Source organism: Corythoichthys intestinalis, chromosome 8, assembly GCF_030265065.1.
Source record: "Corythoichthys intestinalis isolate RoL2023-P3 chromosome 8, ASM3026506v1, whole genome shotgun sequence".
Lineage (NCBI taxonomy): Eukaryota > Metazoa > Chordata > Actinopteri > Syngnathiformes > Syngnathidae > Corythoichthys > Corythoichthys intestinalis.
This window is the reverse complement of record NC_080402.1, coordinates 36090797-36111656: the sequence shown is the minus strand read 5'-3', so window position 1 is coordinate 36111656 and position 20860 is coordinate 36090797. Positions and strand designations below refer to the sequence as shown.

General features: G+C 39.9%; 1 protein-coding gene across 1 annotated transcript in view; it reads right to left on the bottom strand.

The window, feature by feature from the left end:
- The window catches only part of maml3 (mastermind-like transcriptional coactivator 3), a 194806-nt gene extending 174171 nt beyond the window's left edge, over positions 1 to 20635 (bottom strand). The window contains exon 1 of the mRNA XM_057844041.1: positions 19520 to 20635. Coding sequence (XP_057700024.1) covers positions 19520 to 19897 — 378 coding nt within the window. The 5' untranslated portion in view covers positions 19898 to 20635. The remainder of the gene's footprint in view (positions 1 to 19519) is intronic.
- Positions 20636 to 20860: the final 225 nt, after the last annotated feature.

Here is a 20860-nt window from a genome sequence, read left to right as displayed (position 1 = left end):
AGAGACCACAAAAAAATCCAAAATGATCGGACTTGGATACAACTGTACGACTGTCGACGAGCAAGGCAATTGTTCGACACCGCTGCTAGACACAGGCGTCCTTAAATACGGTGGGCTCCTAATGTGCGACAGGTGCGTTGCATGACCCCGCCAATCCAGCTTAGTCAGATGCTGGAATGAAAAAAGAACTAAGAACAAATGACAATTTTTAATACACATACATTATGGTGATATGTTGTACTTTAATAACTCAAAATGATGGAATGAAATGACTGCAATTCCACATGTATATTCCATCACAAGGTGGGATTGCTTATGAGCATATTGACAAATTCAATCGAGTGCCGGTACAACTTTTGAAAGAGTACTCTAACTATACTTTAATATGTCATAACATGTCTACTTCCGTGAAATGTAGTCTACTTCCGGGTCGTCCTCTTGGGCATCTTGTTGTCGTGTTGTGGCTATTTGCTGTCGTGTTGTGGCAATTTGCTGTCATGTTGTGGCTATTTGCATTTGCGCTGTGGCAATTGGGGTTCGTGCTTTTGCCAATTTGCAATCGTGCTTTTGCAATTGGGGACCATGTTGTGGCATTTTGCATACGTGCTTTTTTCTTTTGCAAAGCGTTTGAAATTGGGGTTCGTGTTTTTTTCTTTTTGCAAAGTGTTTGGACTTTGCTTTTTCGCCTGACACTTCTCAGCCACCGTACTTATCAGTGTGGGGACAAGGTTTTACAAAGACAGTATACTGTATACAATAAATGATACACATACAGTATTTTGTACTAATACTTGGAGAGTGGCTGTGACAGACCAGGCAGCAGCTAGTGTATCTGCAGCCACAGTAGTGGGTGGGGTCTTTCTCGCTCCCCAAAGCATGTGTTTGGAGAGAGAAAAAGGAATGGCCACAAGCTCTTACGGCCCTGTGGACCGTCTGTGATTCGTGAAGAAAAAACAGGCATGGAAATATTTCTGCTTACACAGCCGACAGTCAGCACAATCAGAAAGATACCCTAGAGCAATGGTGCGCAACATATGGCCCGAGAGCCACACTTGTAAGGGGGTCCAACTCAGCACAAGCGATAGAACAGCATTTTTCTGAGTGAATTATTTTTTTTGTTAATTTTTCCACTATATGGGCTGGTAGGTTATGCCTAACACTGGCTCACAACAATGAAAAAGCAGTACTTCAAAACTGCAACAACGTGTGCCTGCCAGCTACACCCACAAAGGGGTGGGACTGGTTGGTGAGCCCCAAATTGCCTAATATGAGTAATAAGATTCGCTGTGATACCTGTGTATTCAACAGTGGTGTGCCACGTTTTTCCAAATTGCCTGACTTTTGTCCAGTTGACAATCCTTTGAACCTATAGTGTTGATGCACCTCATATTTCAAATTTTCCAGTGCGTACAGTCCGTCAATCTCTCGCATCTAGCCGTGGATTTACTTATTTGATGGGATATTATTCACAATGAAATGAGTACAGGTAGTCCCCAGGTTACAAACGTACTGGACCTACGCAATTCTGATTTTACAACGCCGGAGTCTCGTCCGCCATTTTGTCTCCAGTCGTTTTTTTTTTTTTTTTTTTTTTAATCGCATAAACACTTATTAAGCACATTATTGTACCTCACAGTATTTTATTTTTTACTTTACTTTATTAATATGACGTGTTCTGTCCTCACTTAACTTGAAGTTGTTCAGCTTTACAGACCGCAAACAAGGTAATTGGGCTTTTTGAAGCTTTTTACTTCCTTCACTTTTGACAATTTGTAAAACTGTACAACACATATGTACACTAATGTTCAAAACGACACGCATTTTAACAGTAAAACACTTGACACAAAATTGTTCAAACGTCCATCTAGTCTGATCAATGTGTAAATTTAGTAGATTAAATTGGCTTATTTTACCTAACAAAAGTCTGCTAGCTTAAATGCTATGAATGCTAACATATTTACAATTCTCATAGCAAATCGCTCACAAGTAGCTACAAACTGTAGCTGTAAACTTAATTACAAATGCATACACAAACATATATTAGCTGAAACAACTTACAGCTTTATGTGGGCCAAACCAGAGCACAGCTATCCTTTATCAGTGTCAGATGTCCAAGTCTGCTTCTGACATACAAAATGATAGTCCAGCCAGACCCAGAGGGCAGTGTATCTTCCTTTATTAAACAAAATACAATACCTTTGGACTTTTTTGATAGTTATTTTGGGGTACTTAACCCTTTAAGGTCTGGGCCTATTTTGTCTGATTTTGCATGCCTTTGAAGTTGCCTTTATATTTCAAAGAAAGAATTGTTTACGATGGCATGGTTTGGTCCCTTTTTTTGTGACACCTTGAACTTCATGTCCAAACTGTTATTTCCTTCACTGACCAATTATAAATCATCATTTTGGGCCCAAAAAGACCAAAAATTTCAAAATCGTTTTGTCAAAATCTTTAATATTGATGTCGAATTGACAACCAAACATGCGTAACGAACCATTTTGAAACTTTGTAATATTTATTCAACATGTTAGGATGAACATTCAACCAAAAAAATTTAGAATAAATAGTCTTATATTTGACAATTCAACATAAACAACAGGTATAGCCATAGGCGTTTTTTGCCTTTATACATGCTCTAGTCAAAACAGGTTATATACAGCAGACCAAACAGTGAAGAACAGTGAAAAAATATATACCATCTAACACAAAAAGTGTTTAGAGGCCATCTCTTTATTAGTTTAGGTATTGCGGCCCATCACCTGATGAAAACTATGTACACACAATCAAGCTTCTTGAACACACATTTATATACACAAATTGAGAAGACTGATTGTGGGGAAAATATATATATATATAATATTGGGGAAAAAAGTATTTTCAAAAATATTTACAATAAACAAGTTAAATTTTTTTCAGGCATGCCACTCCGAAAAGCAGTTTCGTCCTGGAATTAGACACAGGGCTACATCACACAGGCCAAACTTCCATGGGGTGTCGGTCCTCTTTCCACACTTCCACCCTTCCATTTTCATTTCACTTTACTTTCATTGTCACTATAAATGTAAATGAAAAAAAGTTAGTATTTATGAAAATAATACAGTATAAAATAAAAATATATACAGCAATAAATAATAATGGAAATCTATATGTATGACAATAGAAAGACTACCATAGCTGAATATGTGCTACATCCCTAATCTTCATATAGAAAGAAGAACACCACAAATTATAAATTCCTGCCTGGGATACACATAGTGCACGTACGACTTTGATCTGATATGCACATTTTATTATTATATACACGAACACACACTTATATTGCATCAAAATTAACTTTGTCTTGCAATATCAAAAGAAACTTTCAAAAGAAACTTTTTCAGCATTTAAAAAAAAAAAAAAAAAGTGAGTTGGCTTACCTCTGCTCGTCGATGGCGTCACCCACGTGTTCAAATCCGTCACTATCTTCACTCGAGGACTCTTCCGAAGAAGACGATGATGACGAATTTGGACCATCCTCTTCCTCAAGTTAATCAAAAAGCACAATTGATTGCGCTAAATTTAGTTTTCCGTTCATTCTCAAAGTCACACAAAGTCGCTGCTCGATCCAAACGGCCGTTGCTCGCCACCTCGCTGCTTCAGAACACTCCTCCCTCTCGTTCGGTGGAATCTCGCACGGCAGTTATATTTATAAAAAATTAAAAAAAAAACGCATTTTGTGCTTCCACTGTGACTTCGAAAAGGTTCGTTTGATTTGTGTTTTTTTCATGGCGCTTCCGTTTTGAAAAAGGACAATGATGGAAATATAGACATAAACAAATGATCCATGCAGCGTTTTAATGTTTTTTTGAGAGGACAATAAAACTATAAAACTTAAATGACAATATCTCACGTTTTAGTTGGTCGATTGACTTCAAATAATAACGAGAGTAAACCGCAACTTCCGCACTTTAAAACGAGACCAACCAACGGCATGTGGGTGACGTAATTACAACGTGAGGGCGCTTCAAAGACGACGTGCGCTGAGGACGCGCCGGCGCGTCCTTCGACTCTCAAGGGTTAAAGGGTTAATTCTGACTTGCGCGGAAATTCGGGTTACGTCACCAGCGTAGGAACGGAACTCGTGGGTGTAACGGTACACAAAAATCTCGGTTCTGTACATACCTCGGTTTTGAGGTCACGGTTCGGTTCATTTTCGGGACAGTAAAAAAAACAAAATGCAAAATATAAATGTGCTAGTTGTTTATTACACACGTTTGTGCTTTTAACAATAGGAACATTAGCCTATACAACGCTAGAATTCTGCTCAAAAAGTAGCGGGTATTTAAACATAATCCAAGAACAATTTGCCTTTCAGACCCCGCGTATTGGTCAGCTTTCGTTCTGAAAGAAAGAAGTCCTGTGCTAAAGAGAAAAGCAATCCCAATGACAAGGATTTTAACATGTATTTTAAAAATGAAATGCTTCAATGAAACTTTTTCTTTTCTTATGAACGGTTTTCAAAAGCTTTATTGGTGGATTTTCTCAAGTTAAAGCACCACACAGAACTTAATACATAATTGTATTAAGCAGGATGTGTGTATTATTTTTATTATTTAATTACAGGTGTTTTAGCTCATTTTAATTTATTTTATTTATGGGCTATTAATTTTATGATGCGTTTATATTTTACAAATATGATGTAGTATTCATTTATATTGTATATTTTATGTTGTATAACTTTAGTTCCTATGTGAATATTAGTTCCTACTTGTTTTGTTGTGGTAGGGTTTTGTATTGAACACAGGGCTGTGTTGGTTATTTTTATAGCAGAGAAGACAGCAGTAAATCAACAAAGACAAGTCAACTGTGCCCCGATCTACCACTCAGCAGATCTGATGGACTCAAAAAGTAGGTTACGAAGGCAAATTAGTTTGAAAATCGACCGGATCCACTGTATTATTACACGAGTGACTTCCGGCCCGATCCAAGCTAGTAGTATTGACGCAGGAGGGCCGCGTCTCGCGTCAAATAATAAACTCTGCCGTTCTTTTCGCGTGCGTCGCGTTGAGCAGCTTCTGGGACGCATCTAACACGCGGCCGCACTGCGACTGGTGTGCATTGGCTGACTGACTCTAACGCCCGCGTTTCACTGCGTTCTCGCGGCTGCCACGTTGTCGCGCCGTTGACGTTTCTGGACTCCCCTACCGTGTTGGTCCTCATTATAGTAGAGAAGACGGGAGTAAATATAATCTACACAAAGAAACTGTAACCCACCTGTAACCTGTAACTCACAGCCTCGAAAAGTAAGGGTTATATTACGTCAGAAACTCGTTCGGTACGCGTCCGTTCCGAACCGACTACCACGTACCGAAACGGTTCAATACTATCACATGTACCGTTACACCCTTAGTTTTTACAGATGCGTTAGCCACGCATCGACAGTGGTCATAATCAATCGAAACCTAGCCCTCCAAAAGGCTAACGTTACGTGAGCGAGTGACAGTAACGTTATATTTATTAGCGCCGAGAAGTCTACTGCTTAAATATGGCGGCTGTTTACTAACGCTGCCCAGACACTGCCTAGTCTGTCATTTCGCATCTAGTCCTAAATGCATGCGATATCTATGAGACGCATCGGACACTACCTGCTACCGGACTTGCATCATGCGGGCGTAGTTTTTAGCAACGTCGGCGTAGTTTGTAGCAACTGTCAGCTGCAGTAAGGTTTTTTTTTTTTTTTAATTATTGCTTCTTCCTCTACGCACGTGACGTCAGCGCGTTGTCCCGCATTAAAAGTAGTCCAGGCAAAACGTGATGCTTAGAGCTGGCAAATTTAAACGATTCCTCGAGGTGAATAAAATTACTCGGATCAGTTTTTAAACTCGAGTTACTCGAGTTGCTCGAGTATTCGTTATAGCTCTAGTAACAACACTAGATTTCTATCCGCATGTACTGGTACTGTATTTGTAAAAGTACAAAAATTCATTGATACTGTATAGGCTTTGACAATATATGCAGTCAAGTTGGAAAAAAAAACTTTTCAGGAATGAGCTTGAGTGCTAAAACTACTGTTAGAAATCTATAGACTGACCTTTAAACAAAGATTCAAGCAGACTCTGTTGAAGTTGATTGTGCAAACATTCAAAATAAGGGGTAAAATTTATAAAAAGAAAAATAGATTTGTTATTTTGTTATTTGTTATTCAATATCTTAGTGTGACATTTTTAAACTATTTCCCGATGGTTTATTTTCAGTTAACGAAATGTAAGAAGTTTTTGTTCACTCCCTCTGAAAGAAGGGATAACTGCAAAGGTCTGCACTGTGTGTGTTCCTGTAGAACATGTGAACAAGCGTGGGAGGAGGGAATGTGGTTTGCAGCAACCCCAGAATAAAAACAACCAGAATGTGTGCACAGGAACTGAGGGGCAAGGTAGTGAGGAAGCTAATGAAGACATATAAGTTATAAAAAGCTACATGAAACAGCAAGAACCCCCGAAAAACGAAATACAAATGGACAAACAATTACAACTCTCATCAAAGAAAACTGCAAGGAGCAGTGAAATAGTGTCTGAGCCCAAACCACATGACAGTGACGTCCCAGTTTTAAATCGACGTCACACAATGCGTGCGTACATATGCTTGTGCGTACTGTTGAGTGTCAGCTCCATGCCAGCTCAGTAGTTTAAATATAGCACTCAAGATCATCTACGCTACATTAGTGCTTTACTAAAGCTGAAACCAGAGAAGTGGTGAACACAGGGGGAAGAGGGAGGAGAGGAAGGGAGGGAGGGACAGAGGAAGGCCTCAGATTCATGAAAACTCAGCCGCCCACACTCCGGCATGGGCTTCCAGGAGTTGAGCCGAACAACACTACATGAGACAGTGCGCGTGTGCGTGTGTGATCGGCATTCCTTTGCGAGGTGGACGCCAAGGGGTGAGTACAACCAAAGACAGGTTGTCCTGAGCCAAAGTGTTTTGGGACTAACATACCCCTCACAGTGCACATCAGCCTCACAGCTGTACACTGGTGGCTTTTAAGCAAGTAAAGCTGACTGAATGTTGTGTCAAAAAAAAAAAAAAAAAAAAGGACTGTACCTCGAAGAAAACATTGTGGCCCAAAGGTGGAACACTGGGGAAAAATCGAACTTGACTTAAGTGAATGCTGTAATCAGGATTACTAAATGACAATAAAGCGTTGACTACAATCTAATCAGAACCATTTTGAAATTTTGAAAACTAGCAGGAAGCATGTTTCAGTCTCTTGGTTTTGCCTAGAGAAATAAAGTATAAATAAAACATCACATTGAGATAGTCAGCCAATCCTTTCAAGTTTTACAGTCCCTGTAAGGTTATGTTCATTTTCTACAGACCTGAAACATTTTTAATGTAAGTGTTGAAAACAACAATTTAGAAGTGAAATGCTAATATATAGCAATAATGTCTTATTTGCCTCCTCAATTTGCCTGATTTTTTTGGTGTGGCTAAAAAGGGAGGTGACTAGATGACGTCACCAACTGGCATGGATTCAGTAGCGCCCCCTCGCCGTCAACTACACAAAGACTAAGTCATTCCTACTATAGTGGCTATTTGAAGCAAATGCAACTTCCTTATTCATTGTAACTTGTCCCATTTCCACAACTACACACACAGTTAGCCATCCTGCTATCCCCAAAACTTATTTGGGATGTGTCTAATAAAGCACGGTGAAACGGCTACATCATAGGGTTAGGTGAGCTTGGTGAGCTGCAACGTAGCATAAAAGGAGGGGGGACAAAAATCATTGAGTACCACAAGGGAAATCTTGAGTTCTGGCCATTGGAAGAGTGCCGGCAGGATGAGGATGGAGGGCGGCTGGTGGACGAGTGCTTAATGGAAAGCATTGGTGACAGCGGCCACCCTATGTCCTTGTTGCTGAGACACTCATTCAGCTGCGCCCCACGGAGGTTTAGTGAGCAAAGGGATGCATCATGCAGCAGTGGCAGACACTGGGCGCAACACGGTGGGCAACAATTCAGCCAATAGCCTACTGAATTTCAAGAACCATGGTATGAAAACGTCACGGTTTTAAAACCACTAAAATTTTCCGTCATACCGTAGTATGGCATTCGCAATTTTTTTGTCCCCCCCAAAAAAGCGAGAAATTGCTTAGCATGGCAGCGCTCACCCCTCCCACTCCGAATGTTGTTCTGTCCTGTGTGTCCAGTGACACTGCTCTCGCTGTCAAAACTACACCTGAGCTGGTTGCTAGTAAGGGTGTATTTCAGCTACCGAAAACTAACAAACGGCCGCGGTTTAGATGAGGAAGGACAGCCGACGTGCAGGCAACACCTCCGACATGAGTTCACATTTACGTGACCATCATCCGTCACTTTACACAAAATTTAAGGTAAGTAAATGCTATCATGAATAGGGATGGGAATTGATAAGATTTTAACGATTCCGATTCCATTCTCGATATTGCTTAACGATTCGATTCTTTATCAATTCTCGTATCGATTCTAATTTGGACTAATGGACTGTATGAGGTTCTGGGTTCAATACGTTTTATGGTTCATTCGCCTCAGGGTGTCGGTTAGAGCACAAGGATCGGAGAGTGGAGTTGGTCTTTGGCACTTTTAATACAACTTGGCAACATGCACAACTATATACAGGCAATGGCACTTGATATGAGAATCATTCAATGAGTAGGTGGGAGCATGCGTGAAAAGATGTAGATGTATTTATATTAGGGCTGTCAAAATTATCGCGTTAACGGGCGTTAATTAATTTTTTAAATTAATCACGTTAAAATATTTGACGCAATTAACGCACTACGCCCGCTCAGACAGATTTAAATGTCAGTACAGTGAAAGGCCAACTTGTTAATTGTGTTTTATGGAGTTTTTCTGCCCTCTGCTGGCGCTTGGGTGTGACTTGCATATGTTATGTGGCGTAATGTCGCCCTCTGCTGCCCATTCAGTGCAGCTGATTATTTGGGTTTCGGCGTGCTTTTCTGACGTTATTATATGTCGACGCGAACTCACACTAATAGACAGTGCTATTCAGACCAGCTAACGTCCGCATCCAGTATTCAGTGGCAGTTCTCATAGCCCCATCACATGCATCGCTTGTGAGTTATATTCCTCCTTTGTTTATATTCATGAGCATTAGATAGTTATTGATGATGTGTATTTGAATTTGTTCACATATATGCTGAAATGCAGTTAAATTGTTAGATGCTTGTGAGCTAATTGGCTAGTGCTACTGCTCAAATGGACACGTGTGTGTACATTTTATGTTATTTTGTGATTTATTGACACATTGCCTTGTTATTTTCAGTTTTACAAAAATACAAGAAATGTGCTCCTGTCAAAAAGAGATGACTTCAGTAAAGCCCATGCAGCTTTGCCACACTGTCAGATTTCTTTTTGGAACTTATGTTCGCTATCTGTCAATTTGTGTACTCACACACATTGAGGATAGAATAGGGCTACTAGTTTATTTTTTGATTGAAAATTTTACAAATTTTATTAAAACGAAAACATTAAGAGGCGTTTTATTATAATATTTCTATAACTTGTACTAATATTCATCTTTTAAGAACTACAAGTCTTTCTATCCATGGATCACTTTAACAGAATGTTAATAATGTTGATTTATTGTTATAATAAACAAATACAGTCCTTATGTACCATATGTTGAATGTATATATCCATCTTGTCTTATCTTTCCATTCCAACAATAATTTACAGAAAAATATACCACATTTCATAGATGGTTTGAATTGCGATTAATTGCGATTAATTACGATTAATTAATTTTTAAGCTGTAATTAACTCGATTAAAAATTTAATCGTTTGACAGCCCTAATTTATATGTGTGTGAAAGACTGGAATGTGTGGATATACTAGTATGTGTGGTTCTGAAAAGAAAGAAAATTAGTGCTGATGCAATAAACAATGCAAATTGACTGTGAAGCTGATAATAGCCGGAAGAACGCTGCGTGCACGTTCGGTCATCTTGGCCATAAAAATGGCGAAAACTAAGCACTGTACACCCATGGATGTACATCATAATCTTAAAATTCTAAACTAACACATTCCCTCTTAACACAAATGTGCAACGCGAATATAATGGTTGGGGCGCGAGTGGCGCGCGCATAACCCACAAGCACGTTGCGTGCACGTGCGGTCATCTTGGCCATAAAAGTGGCGAAAACTAAGCACTGTACACTCATGTGGATGTACATCATCATCTTAAGATGCTAAACTAAGACATTACCTCTTAACACAAATGTGCAACGTGAATGTAATGTAAACAACACTCTCCTCGACGCAGCGAGGACGAGCAGAGCAACCAGCCACAGTAAAAACACGAAACAGACGCGCTGATAACGGCTGTAATTTATCATAAGAACTTTATGGCATGAAGAGGAAATACTTACATTCGTTCATGGACGCACAAAAATTAATATTTCCTCTAACAGGTGGCCGTCTGCTCGAAATGCGCACCTTACGCCTATTCTCGGTCCCAGAATACGCTGCGCGCATGACGTAGGACAATAACAGGAAACTGACTGGCTGCTATTAGAATGAACGCATACCCATGAAATCTTTCTAACAGGAGTATTAAAATTGTTAATAAAATCGTTTAGGATTATTTAAGATGCATATATATTATATTTTTCGTATAGAGTATTCTGCGAGAATATGATAGACCCATTAATAGACTTTTTGGGAAAAATCACCATTTCTTTAAGTAGTCTCATGAATAATGACTGGGCCTGTGAATACCACTGCTTTTCACTCGGCGGCGACACCTCCTGGTACACTTAGTGGGTGGTTACATTGTGAGCATTCATGTTGTGATAATTGCTTGCTTGTTGGTGTGTATCATGTGTCAAATCCATGAAATTGATTATACAGTTTGGAATCTATAAGAGAATCGTTAGGTAATCTGTCAAACCATTCCATGGAATTAATACACGCGGAACCGGATCCCTGTAAGAACCAGTTCTCGATTCCCATCCCTAATCATGAACGTTTCCCACCAGCTATGAGAGTTCACTCCAGTATGTTTAGTGTGTCTAGCGATGGCAAAACATGAACTATAACGTAAGCTTGTTTACGAGGCATATAACGTGGCTAGTTAGCATGCCAAGACGGCTAACTTTTTTCATCTCTACCATTAGCCTACTTTTGTTATGCCTTCCGCCATTGTACACATCTGTTCAAATTTAACATTTTCATAATACAGCCTGTGGTGTTTTTTCTCTCTGGCGACTTTCTGTGTTGAGAGAGGGTGGATGGGTGGGTGGGTGGGTGTGTGTGTCTAATGTGTAAATAATGATACGAGTTATACACACGTGCTCCGTCTCTTGCTCTCACTCTCCATTAATCTGAATCTAATCTAATTAATATTAGTAGTAGTAGTCGTATATTAAGCTAGATAAGGTGAACATACTAACATTCCTGCATCATAACTTGGACTAAGAGAGAAATGTGTAGAAAATGTCTCTAAAAATGTTGAGATGGAGCGTCAAAATCTCATACCACCACATGCCTACTCTGAACTCATTCAATACAAAGAATGTATGTATACATTTATTGACAACATTATTACATATATGCCAATGTTAAACCTAATTAATGGTCCTAATTAGGGATGTCCCGATCCTATCACCTGATCTCAAATCAGGCCGATCGTGCCATTTTTCAGAGGATCGAAATCAGTTGAAAAGGATATTTTTAATTTTTAAAATATATTTATGTTTTTCATGCTCGTACAGCCCCTCACCCTCCCTACTGCTAAGCAGTGTGTTTGATACTTAAAGTTAACGATGACTGACAGGTTTGTAGCTTTGATCTTTGATCAGAGAAGCTTTTTAGCATTATGATCAAAGGCACATATCTGTCAATCATCGTTAAACTTGCATAAGTGTGCTGTGGCCACTCATTGTTTAAGTGAGAGGTTGTTCTCTGCAGCGTGAGCGTCAAAGTGTGAGTGGACTCACTCAATAAAAGACAAATAAAAACAAGCCCTTTTCAAAATTTTTCTTGTTTAAAAATAATTCACATTATGAATGCAGCACGGTGGGACAGTAACATGTTTGGAACATATCGGATTGGGACTCAGTATCGCCAGATTCTCAAAATCAGGTGACTCGGACCCAAAAATATGCGATCGGGACATCCCTAGTTCTAATGCAAGTTGCATGCATAGTCCATTCATTCATCTTCCAAGCTGCTTAGCTTCTCAGGTGTTGGAGCCTTTCCCAGCTAACAATGGGCAGTAGGCGGGGTACACCCGGAATCGGTTGCCAGCCAATTGCAGGGCACAAGGATACGAACAACCATTCACGGACACACTCATAACCTGGACAATTTGGAGTGTCCAATAGCCTACCATGAATGTTTTTGGGTTGGTTGTTGGACTAAACCGTAGTACCTGGGAAAAAATGGTGAGCATGCAAACACCACACAGGAAGACCAGAGCCTGAGATTGGACCCTTAATCTCAGAAGTGTGAGGCAGGCGTGCTAACCACTCTGCCACCATAATATATGATTATTCATTGAATTGTAATGTAAGTACAGTAGGTCTTAAAGATGTATTGACTTCTTTCCGAGGAGCCTCATCAAATACTGTATTTATTCGAGTCAGTCCACCCAAATTTAACATCATAAAATTAACCTGAGCTGCATCAAGGCCATTAAATTATCTTCAGATGTAATGTGTGTTTTTGTTTCTATAAGAGCGGAAATGTTATTACTTGGAGCTAAATCATGTAAGGCATGTTTTTATATTCACCTAAAGTAATATAGCAAATTAAATATGACTTACACAAGGCAAGAAATAAGACACGGGAAGGCAAAATTCTCTTTGACCTTCCAAATCCTGGCCACCGTCTTGACACTTTCCCTCAGCTAGGCACTATCGATCTATACCCACTAAAAAAGGGATGGACAAACAATTTCACAAAGGGCCGTAGTGGGTGCGGGATGTCGTTCCAACCCATCAAGAGGACACCTTTTCACCAGTCTGGTGTTTACAAATCCAAACATGTGATATCAGTCAGGTGCTTCCTGTTTCCGCAGAAATCTCATTGGTTAAACTGTCTGTGCAGAATCGGTTGGAACAAAGACCAGGACCCACTGCAGCCCTTGAGGAGCCCGCTCCTAAAGTAAAACTAGCAGGAATTCCAACAGCTTGTTCTCTTGACCAGGGGTGGGCAAACCGGTCCTCAAGGGCCGTAATGGGCCCTGGTCTTTGTTCCGACAGATCCAGCAAAGACAGTTTAACCAATGAGGTTTCTGCTGGAACAAGAAGGACCTGATTGCAATCAAGTGATTGCGCTTGCAAGACACCAGATTGGTGAAAATGTTTCCTCTTAATGGGTTGGAACGAAAACCTGAACCCACTGCGACCCTATGTGGAATATTTTGCCCACCCCTGCTCTAGACATTAACTTTTTAAACAGTTGATTCTAGGGCTCCACCTAATGATTATTTTCATAATCGATTAATGAGACGATTAATTAAATGATTTATCAGATAAATGTCACTTTTTCCAATTACCTTTACAATTCAACTTGAAGTTGTTTTAGACATGTTGTAAGTAACAATGAAGACAAAATGGATGACTATTTCCTTCAAAAATAATAATTTATTACATCTTCCTGACTTAACTTTAGTCTGCTGTAAAGTTTTAGGTACATAAAACTTGTTAAAGTTTTTAATAAAGATTCTGAGTGTAAATCATGAAAATAATTTCGCAGTACACAAATAAGACAAAAGTCCTGTTCATTCAAAAAAAAAAAAAAAAAAAAAGTGCTGCTGATTGACATCTTGTGGGCAAAGCGCTGATATAAATTGTGTCAATAACTAAGCCTGAGAATAAGAAGAAGGCAGACTGTAATTAATCAGTTTTCTTTATCAATTTTTCATAAATACAATCCGAATCCAATTTCAAAGCACTCTCTCGTATGACAATTTACAATGTGAATGGGAGCTTGTGTTTTAAAGAGACTCTAAGGCAGTGGTTGTTAACCTTGCTTAAGGTACCTAACCCCACAGGTTTCACATGTTCATTCACCGAACCCTTCGGAATTTCATAATAAAGCCATATTTTATGAATTCAAAACCTTGCAAGCTAACATCCACACTAAGTGATTTCCTGTTCAAATTTCTTCCAGATTTCTAATTTACAATGAATAATTTTGACTTTTGCTGTTTTTTTTTTCACGTCGTTAACTGAAATTAAACTCATTTCATTTCACACTGTTCCTTTTTTTTAATTTCATGTCTGTGTTCTCATTTTATTGTTGCATCCTTGCATCACATACCATTTTTATGGTGTAAAATGACGCTATTTAAAAAAAAAATATCCACGCAGTTCACGCTGTCTGTAGGTCTGTTATACTTCCTTAAACCAAGTGCCAGTCAACCTTCCACTGAGCAAACAGATTTCTCATCCAATTAGGTAGAGGCAGGGGTGAAAGTGGCTAGAATTTCTTGCCGGAACTCCCCAACGTGAAGGTCGCCACGGAGCCAGAAATCTTATTTATGTTTTTTTTTTTTTTTTTTCCATTTTTTGGGGGTGGGTGTGGGGGGGTCAAACCTCTTAAACTACTGAAATGCAAAGAAAACTTTTAGCACAGTTATTTCTATAAGACATACAAAAACTGATTTTCATTCAAAATTGTATTTTTTTTTCAATGATTTGCAGTATAAAAGTTAACAAAAACAGCAATAACGCCAACCTCCATCTCCTAATTTTATTTTCTCTCATTTCTTCACATACTAAATGCCAAATCTCAATTTTAACTACTTACGAACATAGGATGTATATTGAAATTGAAGTTAATGTAAACATTTCCTTTTTCTATTTTTTTTAAATAATAAAGATATAAGTAACATACATTCAGAAAAATAAGTACAAATTACTTATATTATGCAGAGAGAAATAGAATATATTTTGAAGATCGCGCAAACATTGGCTTTTTTAAATCATAAGGAAATGAATAAGTAGCCTCACATAAATGAACAAATATAAGTCCAAACTGCACATTGACAGCTTAGATGTTCTGAACCTCCCCATCAGAGCAAATAAAACTAAATATGATAATAAGCCTCAACACTAAAACCTAAATTTCTTTGTTGCTCTTAAAGATTTGATCCATTTTATATTGCATTGCCCTTTTTGTCGCATCAATTCAACCTTTTTTTTAATTTGCTGTTCCAGAAAACATGCACATTTCAACCAATCAGAGCTAACTATCTCTGCTGATCACGTCAGTATGTCAGCCAATTGAACGGATGAATGAGTCCAGGCGTTTTGCTTTGCTGCGTCCATTCGCACATTGACGTGACTCATAATCGTCAGACTCAGATAACTGCAGCAGCTGGGGAAACTTCCATGCCATCCGTGGAATAAAATAAATAATAAATATTGGTGGAAACCTTACGTTACACAAGCACTTTATTATGCTTGTTGTTAACACTTGTGTATCTAAATCTGATGTTGGTAGATTGTTTTCTTCTAGGAGGTGAAATGCATGTGTGGCAGCTAAGCATTTTTTTCCCCTTGGGTTTTGACAGTTGCCGTCATATTTTTGGAATCAAAGCACCGTGGACCAGAACAGCATTCCAGCCCTGAACCTTATACTGGAACAGCATTCTGGCCCTAAATCTTATACCGGAACTGCGTTCCTGACCGTTCTGGCCCACTTTCACCCCTGGGTAGAGGGATAGCATTTGAAAGAAATGGAATAGAGCCTTTAAATTAATCAGTCCAAAATCTGGTCTAAAACGCCATTTTGCCTGCATTTAGTCAGCATACAAAATAGGGCCCAGCATTTTTTAACCTTCACCGAACCCCTGAGGCCTACTCACCGAACCCCTAGGGTTCGATCAAACCCCAACTAAGAACCACTACTCTAGGGTGTTAAATGAATGGTTTTACATGTGTGGCTTCTTTATTTACAAAAATGACACATTACTATCTAGCAATAACTAATAGCTAATATGCTTCTCCAAAACACAAAACAAACGGAAACCTAAGACACTGATTAGCATAATCGCTAACTATCTTAGCAGTCCATGCTAAGTAGTAATGTCTCATCAACAAAGAATACAAACAATACAGTTGGCTTTATTTACTCACCTCTGGCGGTGGCACACTGGATCTAACAGCACAAAAGACAACCTAACTCTCGACACTTTGTAGTTATTGATTCAACAACCCAACCTAAGTGTAGCAGACTGGCAGTGAATTTCTCTCTCACTCTAATCACTGACACGCGCGCACATTACACGCAAACAAAGACCCAAACGGGACTGCTGCTGCCGGGAAAAATTGATTATCAAATTCTTTGACAACTAATTTATTAATCGATTTAATCGATTAGTTGGTGCAATCTTAGTTGATTCCATTGTGGCACCTTGCCAATCATTCACCAAGTTTTACGTATCTTATTTTGACAGTACTTCCATATTAAATTTTGCAACCCTATTTACAGAGTACATACATATATTACAGAACAGTTGTTTATCAGTATTTCATAAAGTATCACATTACAAAGTAACAACTGCATCAGTATAACATGAAGTGCATGGAGTGCTGCAGGGTGTAGGAAGTATACTTCTGGTGCTCTTCGGTGTGGGGTTCAAAAAAGTGATGATTCAATTTTAGATTGTCTTTTAGATTGTGTTGATGAAGGTCTACATGGCCGAAACATGTCGGCATTTTTAATCTGAACAAAGCCATGATTTAATAAAGGCTTTTTATTTTTCTAATTCCTGAGCGCCTCGGTTTTTTTAATCATAACAACTGCATCATTTGTACAATTGTCACTACATCATAGTTACTGCAGTACAGATCCTGTTATTTATGTTGTTGGACAACACAACATTGCTAAAGTCTTATGTCCCAAATGAACTTTTGTTATAGTGGCTTCCCTTGTTTGTAGTTTTTGTAATACTAGTGTGACTGTAACTACCAGAGACAATTTCCATGTGTGCTTCAAACATGCTTGGCCAATAAAGATGATTCTGAGCATGAACATGTGGTCTTTTTTTTTTTTTTTCATTCAGCCACTACATTAAAGTCTTGCATATTCAGACACAAAAATGCATTTTTGAAAAATAGGCCTCATATTCATGCCAGTAAAGAATTCCATTTTGCAAATACTTCCTAATCACAGCATTTAAACTTTACCAGTTAATCTTTGACAAATACAATATATTTATGTTGGAGGGGTTCAGTCCAAGTTCCCGCCTATTTTCAGTACCTCTGAGTTACTGAAGCCACTGTTTCTATTATGCTGAGTCATGAATGTGAATTTGCCCACTGTGCAACTGTAAGGGAGTCAAGCACGCTTTCCCTAATTAAAGGTTTGGCCCTGCCTTAATATAGGAGTTTCCAAGAACCATGAAAGAGTGCACTGAACTCTTAGATCAACATGACAATACAAAATAAGCGGGCATAGAATACCTGAACTAAAATTGCAAATAGTGATTGTAGTTATTGCAGCAGCAAACTATTTGGGTTATATTAGTAATTATGTAAAAAGTGTATGCACATTTTTCAATTGAAGGAAATCCTGGCATTAAACCATAAAAACACACCAAAATAACTGGAAATTCAAGCACTTATTGCTCAACTGGTGCTTTTTTTAACATAATCTATAAACACTAAATTGCAATATCTGTATTTTTTCTAACCTCAGATTTGAACATATTGTGCATGTAACGCACCTTCTCCACACTGTGTGTTTTGAAGAACAGACTGTAACATAACCCTGTGGGCATTTGTGTTTGCATGCGTGCACACAATGGGTTTGGTGAGAGCAACAGCAAGGTTGGCTTTCCTAGAGTGCCTGCTTCTGCAGTGACTACATACAGCCATCTAGCTGCAGCTCTGCTCTTTAGAAGAGTAAAATACAAAAAGCATAACACACGCTCATTTCCCTTCCTCTTCTTAACATCTTGACAGTCCAAAGCATAAGGTTGTTGAGTATAGTGTTTGCATTTGAAGTCTCATAGTTAGTGACAGAGGAGCCCCTCGACTCTCAATACTTTTGTACCCATCATCTAATGACAATTCAGTTAAATGTCCACAAGGGCCACTGGGAGGTCCTGCATTGCACTTAAAGCAATACGTCCATTGGTTCTAACTCTGCTCCTTAACAACAACTGGCCGGGAAATTAAAGACACTCTTATTTTGCATCTCAAAAGGAAAGGACCTGGGCTCATTGCATCAACAAAAGGAAAGACACTGTTGACATTCCAGACATGAGTCCTTTGGTCTTTTCTCAGGAAACCTGAGCCTGCCCACAGGAGATACAGTGCAAACAGGGAGTTGACACAGTTTGTCAGTGTCTATTCTATTGGTCTATGTCCACTTGCAATTTCAAGTTTTACTCAGATTTATTGTAAATGGTCAAAACCACAGTAAGAACCACAAAAGACCACAGCAGTCTAATATAACAGTAATAACACTTCTCATCTATTTTTTTCCAATAATAAACCAGTGCAGCTGTTATATTGGCACATGTAAGATTAACTTGCTCTCAGCATCTATCATTTATTCTGTCAAAAGATGGGCACCATAATGCAGAACATGATTGTCACTACTCTGGCAGCAATTTGAGGTGTCCTTGTTTGGTCCCAATGATAACAATGTGCTTGTTTGCATCACCAATTGTAAATTACTGACATCCAACCATGGTAGTTTTTCACTAGGAGACACCCAATTCATTTGAATTCAAATGGATTGGACGTCAATCGCAGTAAATGACAGCTAATTAGTTGAATTTCATTATAGTAGAATTTAGTGCGTTTTGTTTGTAGAAAAAAATATGCAGCTGGGAACTTGATTGTATGATATGGGTAATGAATCACACCCATATATCTTGGCAATAGATGCTCCATATGCAATCAGAAGTTTGCACTCCTGTAAAACAAATGTGTCCTTGTTTATGTGTGTTGATTTCTCAGGTCATTGATCTTATAATACTATATGTCCAATTGTCCATATTTTAAACTTGTTTAACATTTTGGTATAGCATTTGATTGAATCGCCAAGGACCATTGAAAGATTTGGGCTGTTGACTGAGAAAGCATGTTACAAATCTCGGGCCTTAACTTTCATTGCTAAGAGCAGGGAAACATGTTTCAACACTGAAGCGCACTTGCAGAATATTACATTTTTGACTCAAGAAAGGAGAAGTTATTTTGCAGTGAAAAGTTAGTTAAGGACTCGTTGTTGAACAGTAAGCAGTGCCTTTGGAATGCCCTGAACAATTCAAAAGAACAATAGTTCAGTATTAAATATTGATATCGCATTCTGTTCCCTAGCAAACAAAATCACTTGGTTGGAGTACAATTACTGCTGAGTAAGTCTTGTCAACTCTTCCAAGTAGGCTATGAGTGAGCAAGTTAGTCGTGTAGTACTCATGCAGCTCGGTGCATGTTTGTGGTCCAGTGATGTTTTGTGTACTTTCTACGGAAGTGTGTGAGTGAGTGGGGTGTTTCTGGCTGTCACTGGAAGCGCGTCCTTACCGCTATGAGCGTGTTATTCCTCTGTTCCGTGGAGGAGGCCGAGTCCGACTCCGGCTGTTTGATCTGCGGTTGCTTACTGCCGCCGCTCCCACTGGCCGACTTCTTGGCCCTTTGCTCCAAGCTCCGCTGGTACAGACTGACCGTCTCCCTGCGCTCGATCTCCAGCTGCTCGGCGTGGGCTTGCTGGTACCTGTTCTCGCAGTTGACGTGGTGTCTCCGGCAGCCTTCTATCCGTTGCCTCAGACGCTCCACGACCGTGCTGTGCTTAGGTATGCCCACGGCCCCGGCAGGCACCACGTTCCCGGCAGCCGGGTTCATGCTGTTGTTGATGCAGATACTGCCGTTGGGTCCGGCAGCGGGGGAGGCGAAGTCCCCCATCACTGGGCCGAGTGGGTGCTATTTTGAAGGAACTTTTCTCCAACGTCCAGCTTGCCTTTCCCACCTCCCGCCGCCCCCTCCACCACCTACCGTCTACCCCTTATCCGTCCTCCGCAGCGACGGTTCTCAAGGAGCTGGCCAGCTGAGGCTGGAGCCCGTAGGTCAGAGCGTCAACAGCCCCTGAGGTGACGTCCGACAACTGGGGGCTTTAAAGGGTAGCGAGCCTTGCAGTCGTGTGGCTGCGAGCGCTAGAGTGACCTCGTCTTCTTCCCTCCACAACACAGTTCAAAAACAAACAAGCTCCGCAGATCACAAATAAGAGCCGACATGAGAGGCTTTGACAATGAAGCGTCCCTCCGCTACTCACAACAACTCCACCGGAAAGCCAACAATACGGCGACGGTGTGAACGCATTCATACAGCGGTCAAATAGACAGCAACGGCACCGCCGAGCAGCAACAGTCCGCAAGCCGCTTTACCGTGTTGTCCTTAGAGAAAAAGTTTTGTTGCTTGAACCGAACGGGTTCCGGAGTTTCGGAGTGAACTTGCATGTCATATGGTTATTGGTTTGTAAGGAATCCCGGTAAGGATGTCGCTTAATTCTGTTGTGAGACATCAAGAGTCCAGACGGAGCCAAACGTGAATATGGGAAGCAGTGGCGGAAGTGTGTAGTCACTGGCTGTCGCCTGCCACCATCACAATAATCAAGTCAGCTTCTCAACCATGCCAGCGGAGTGATATCAGGACAGGAGTTGAGTAAAACCAGCTAGAGGCTGTGAGAAGCCCGCTGAAGGAAATCCGGAAAACCCGGTGCGGATTTTGTGGCTGACCCCCTCTCAGACAATCGGCGGTATAGTCCCGCCTCGGTGACTTGTGTGAAAGCATGTAAAACCACTACGGCTGCTAAAATTAGTCTCACGTGGAAAAATAATAAATTAACTCATTGCCTGCCAATGTCATTGA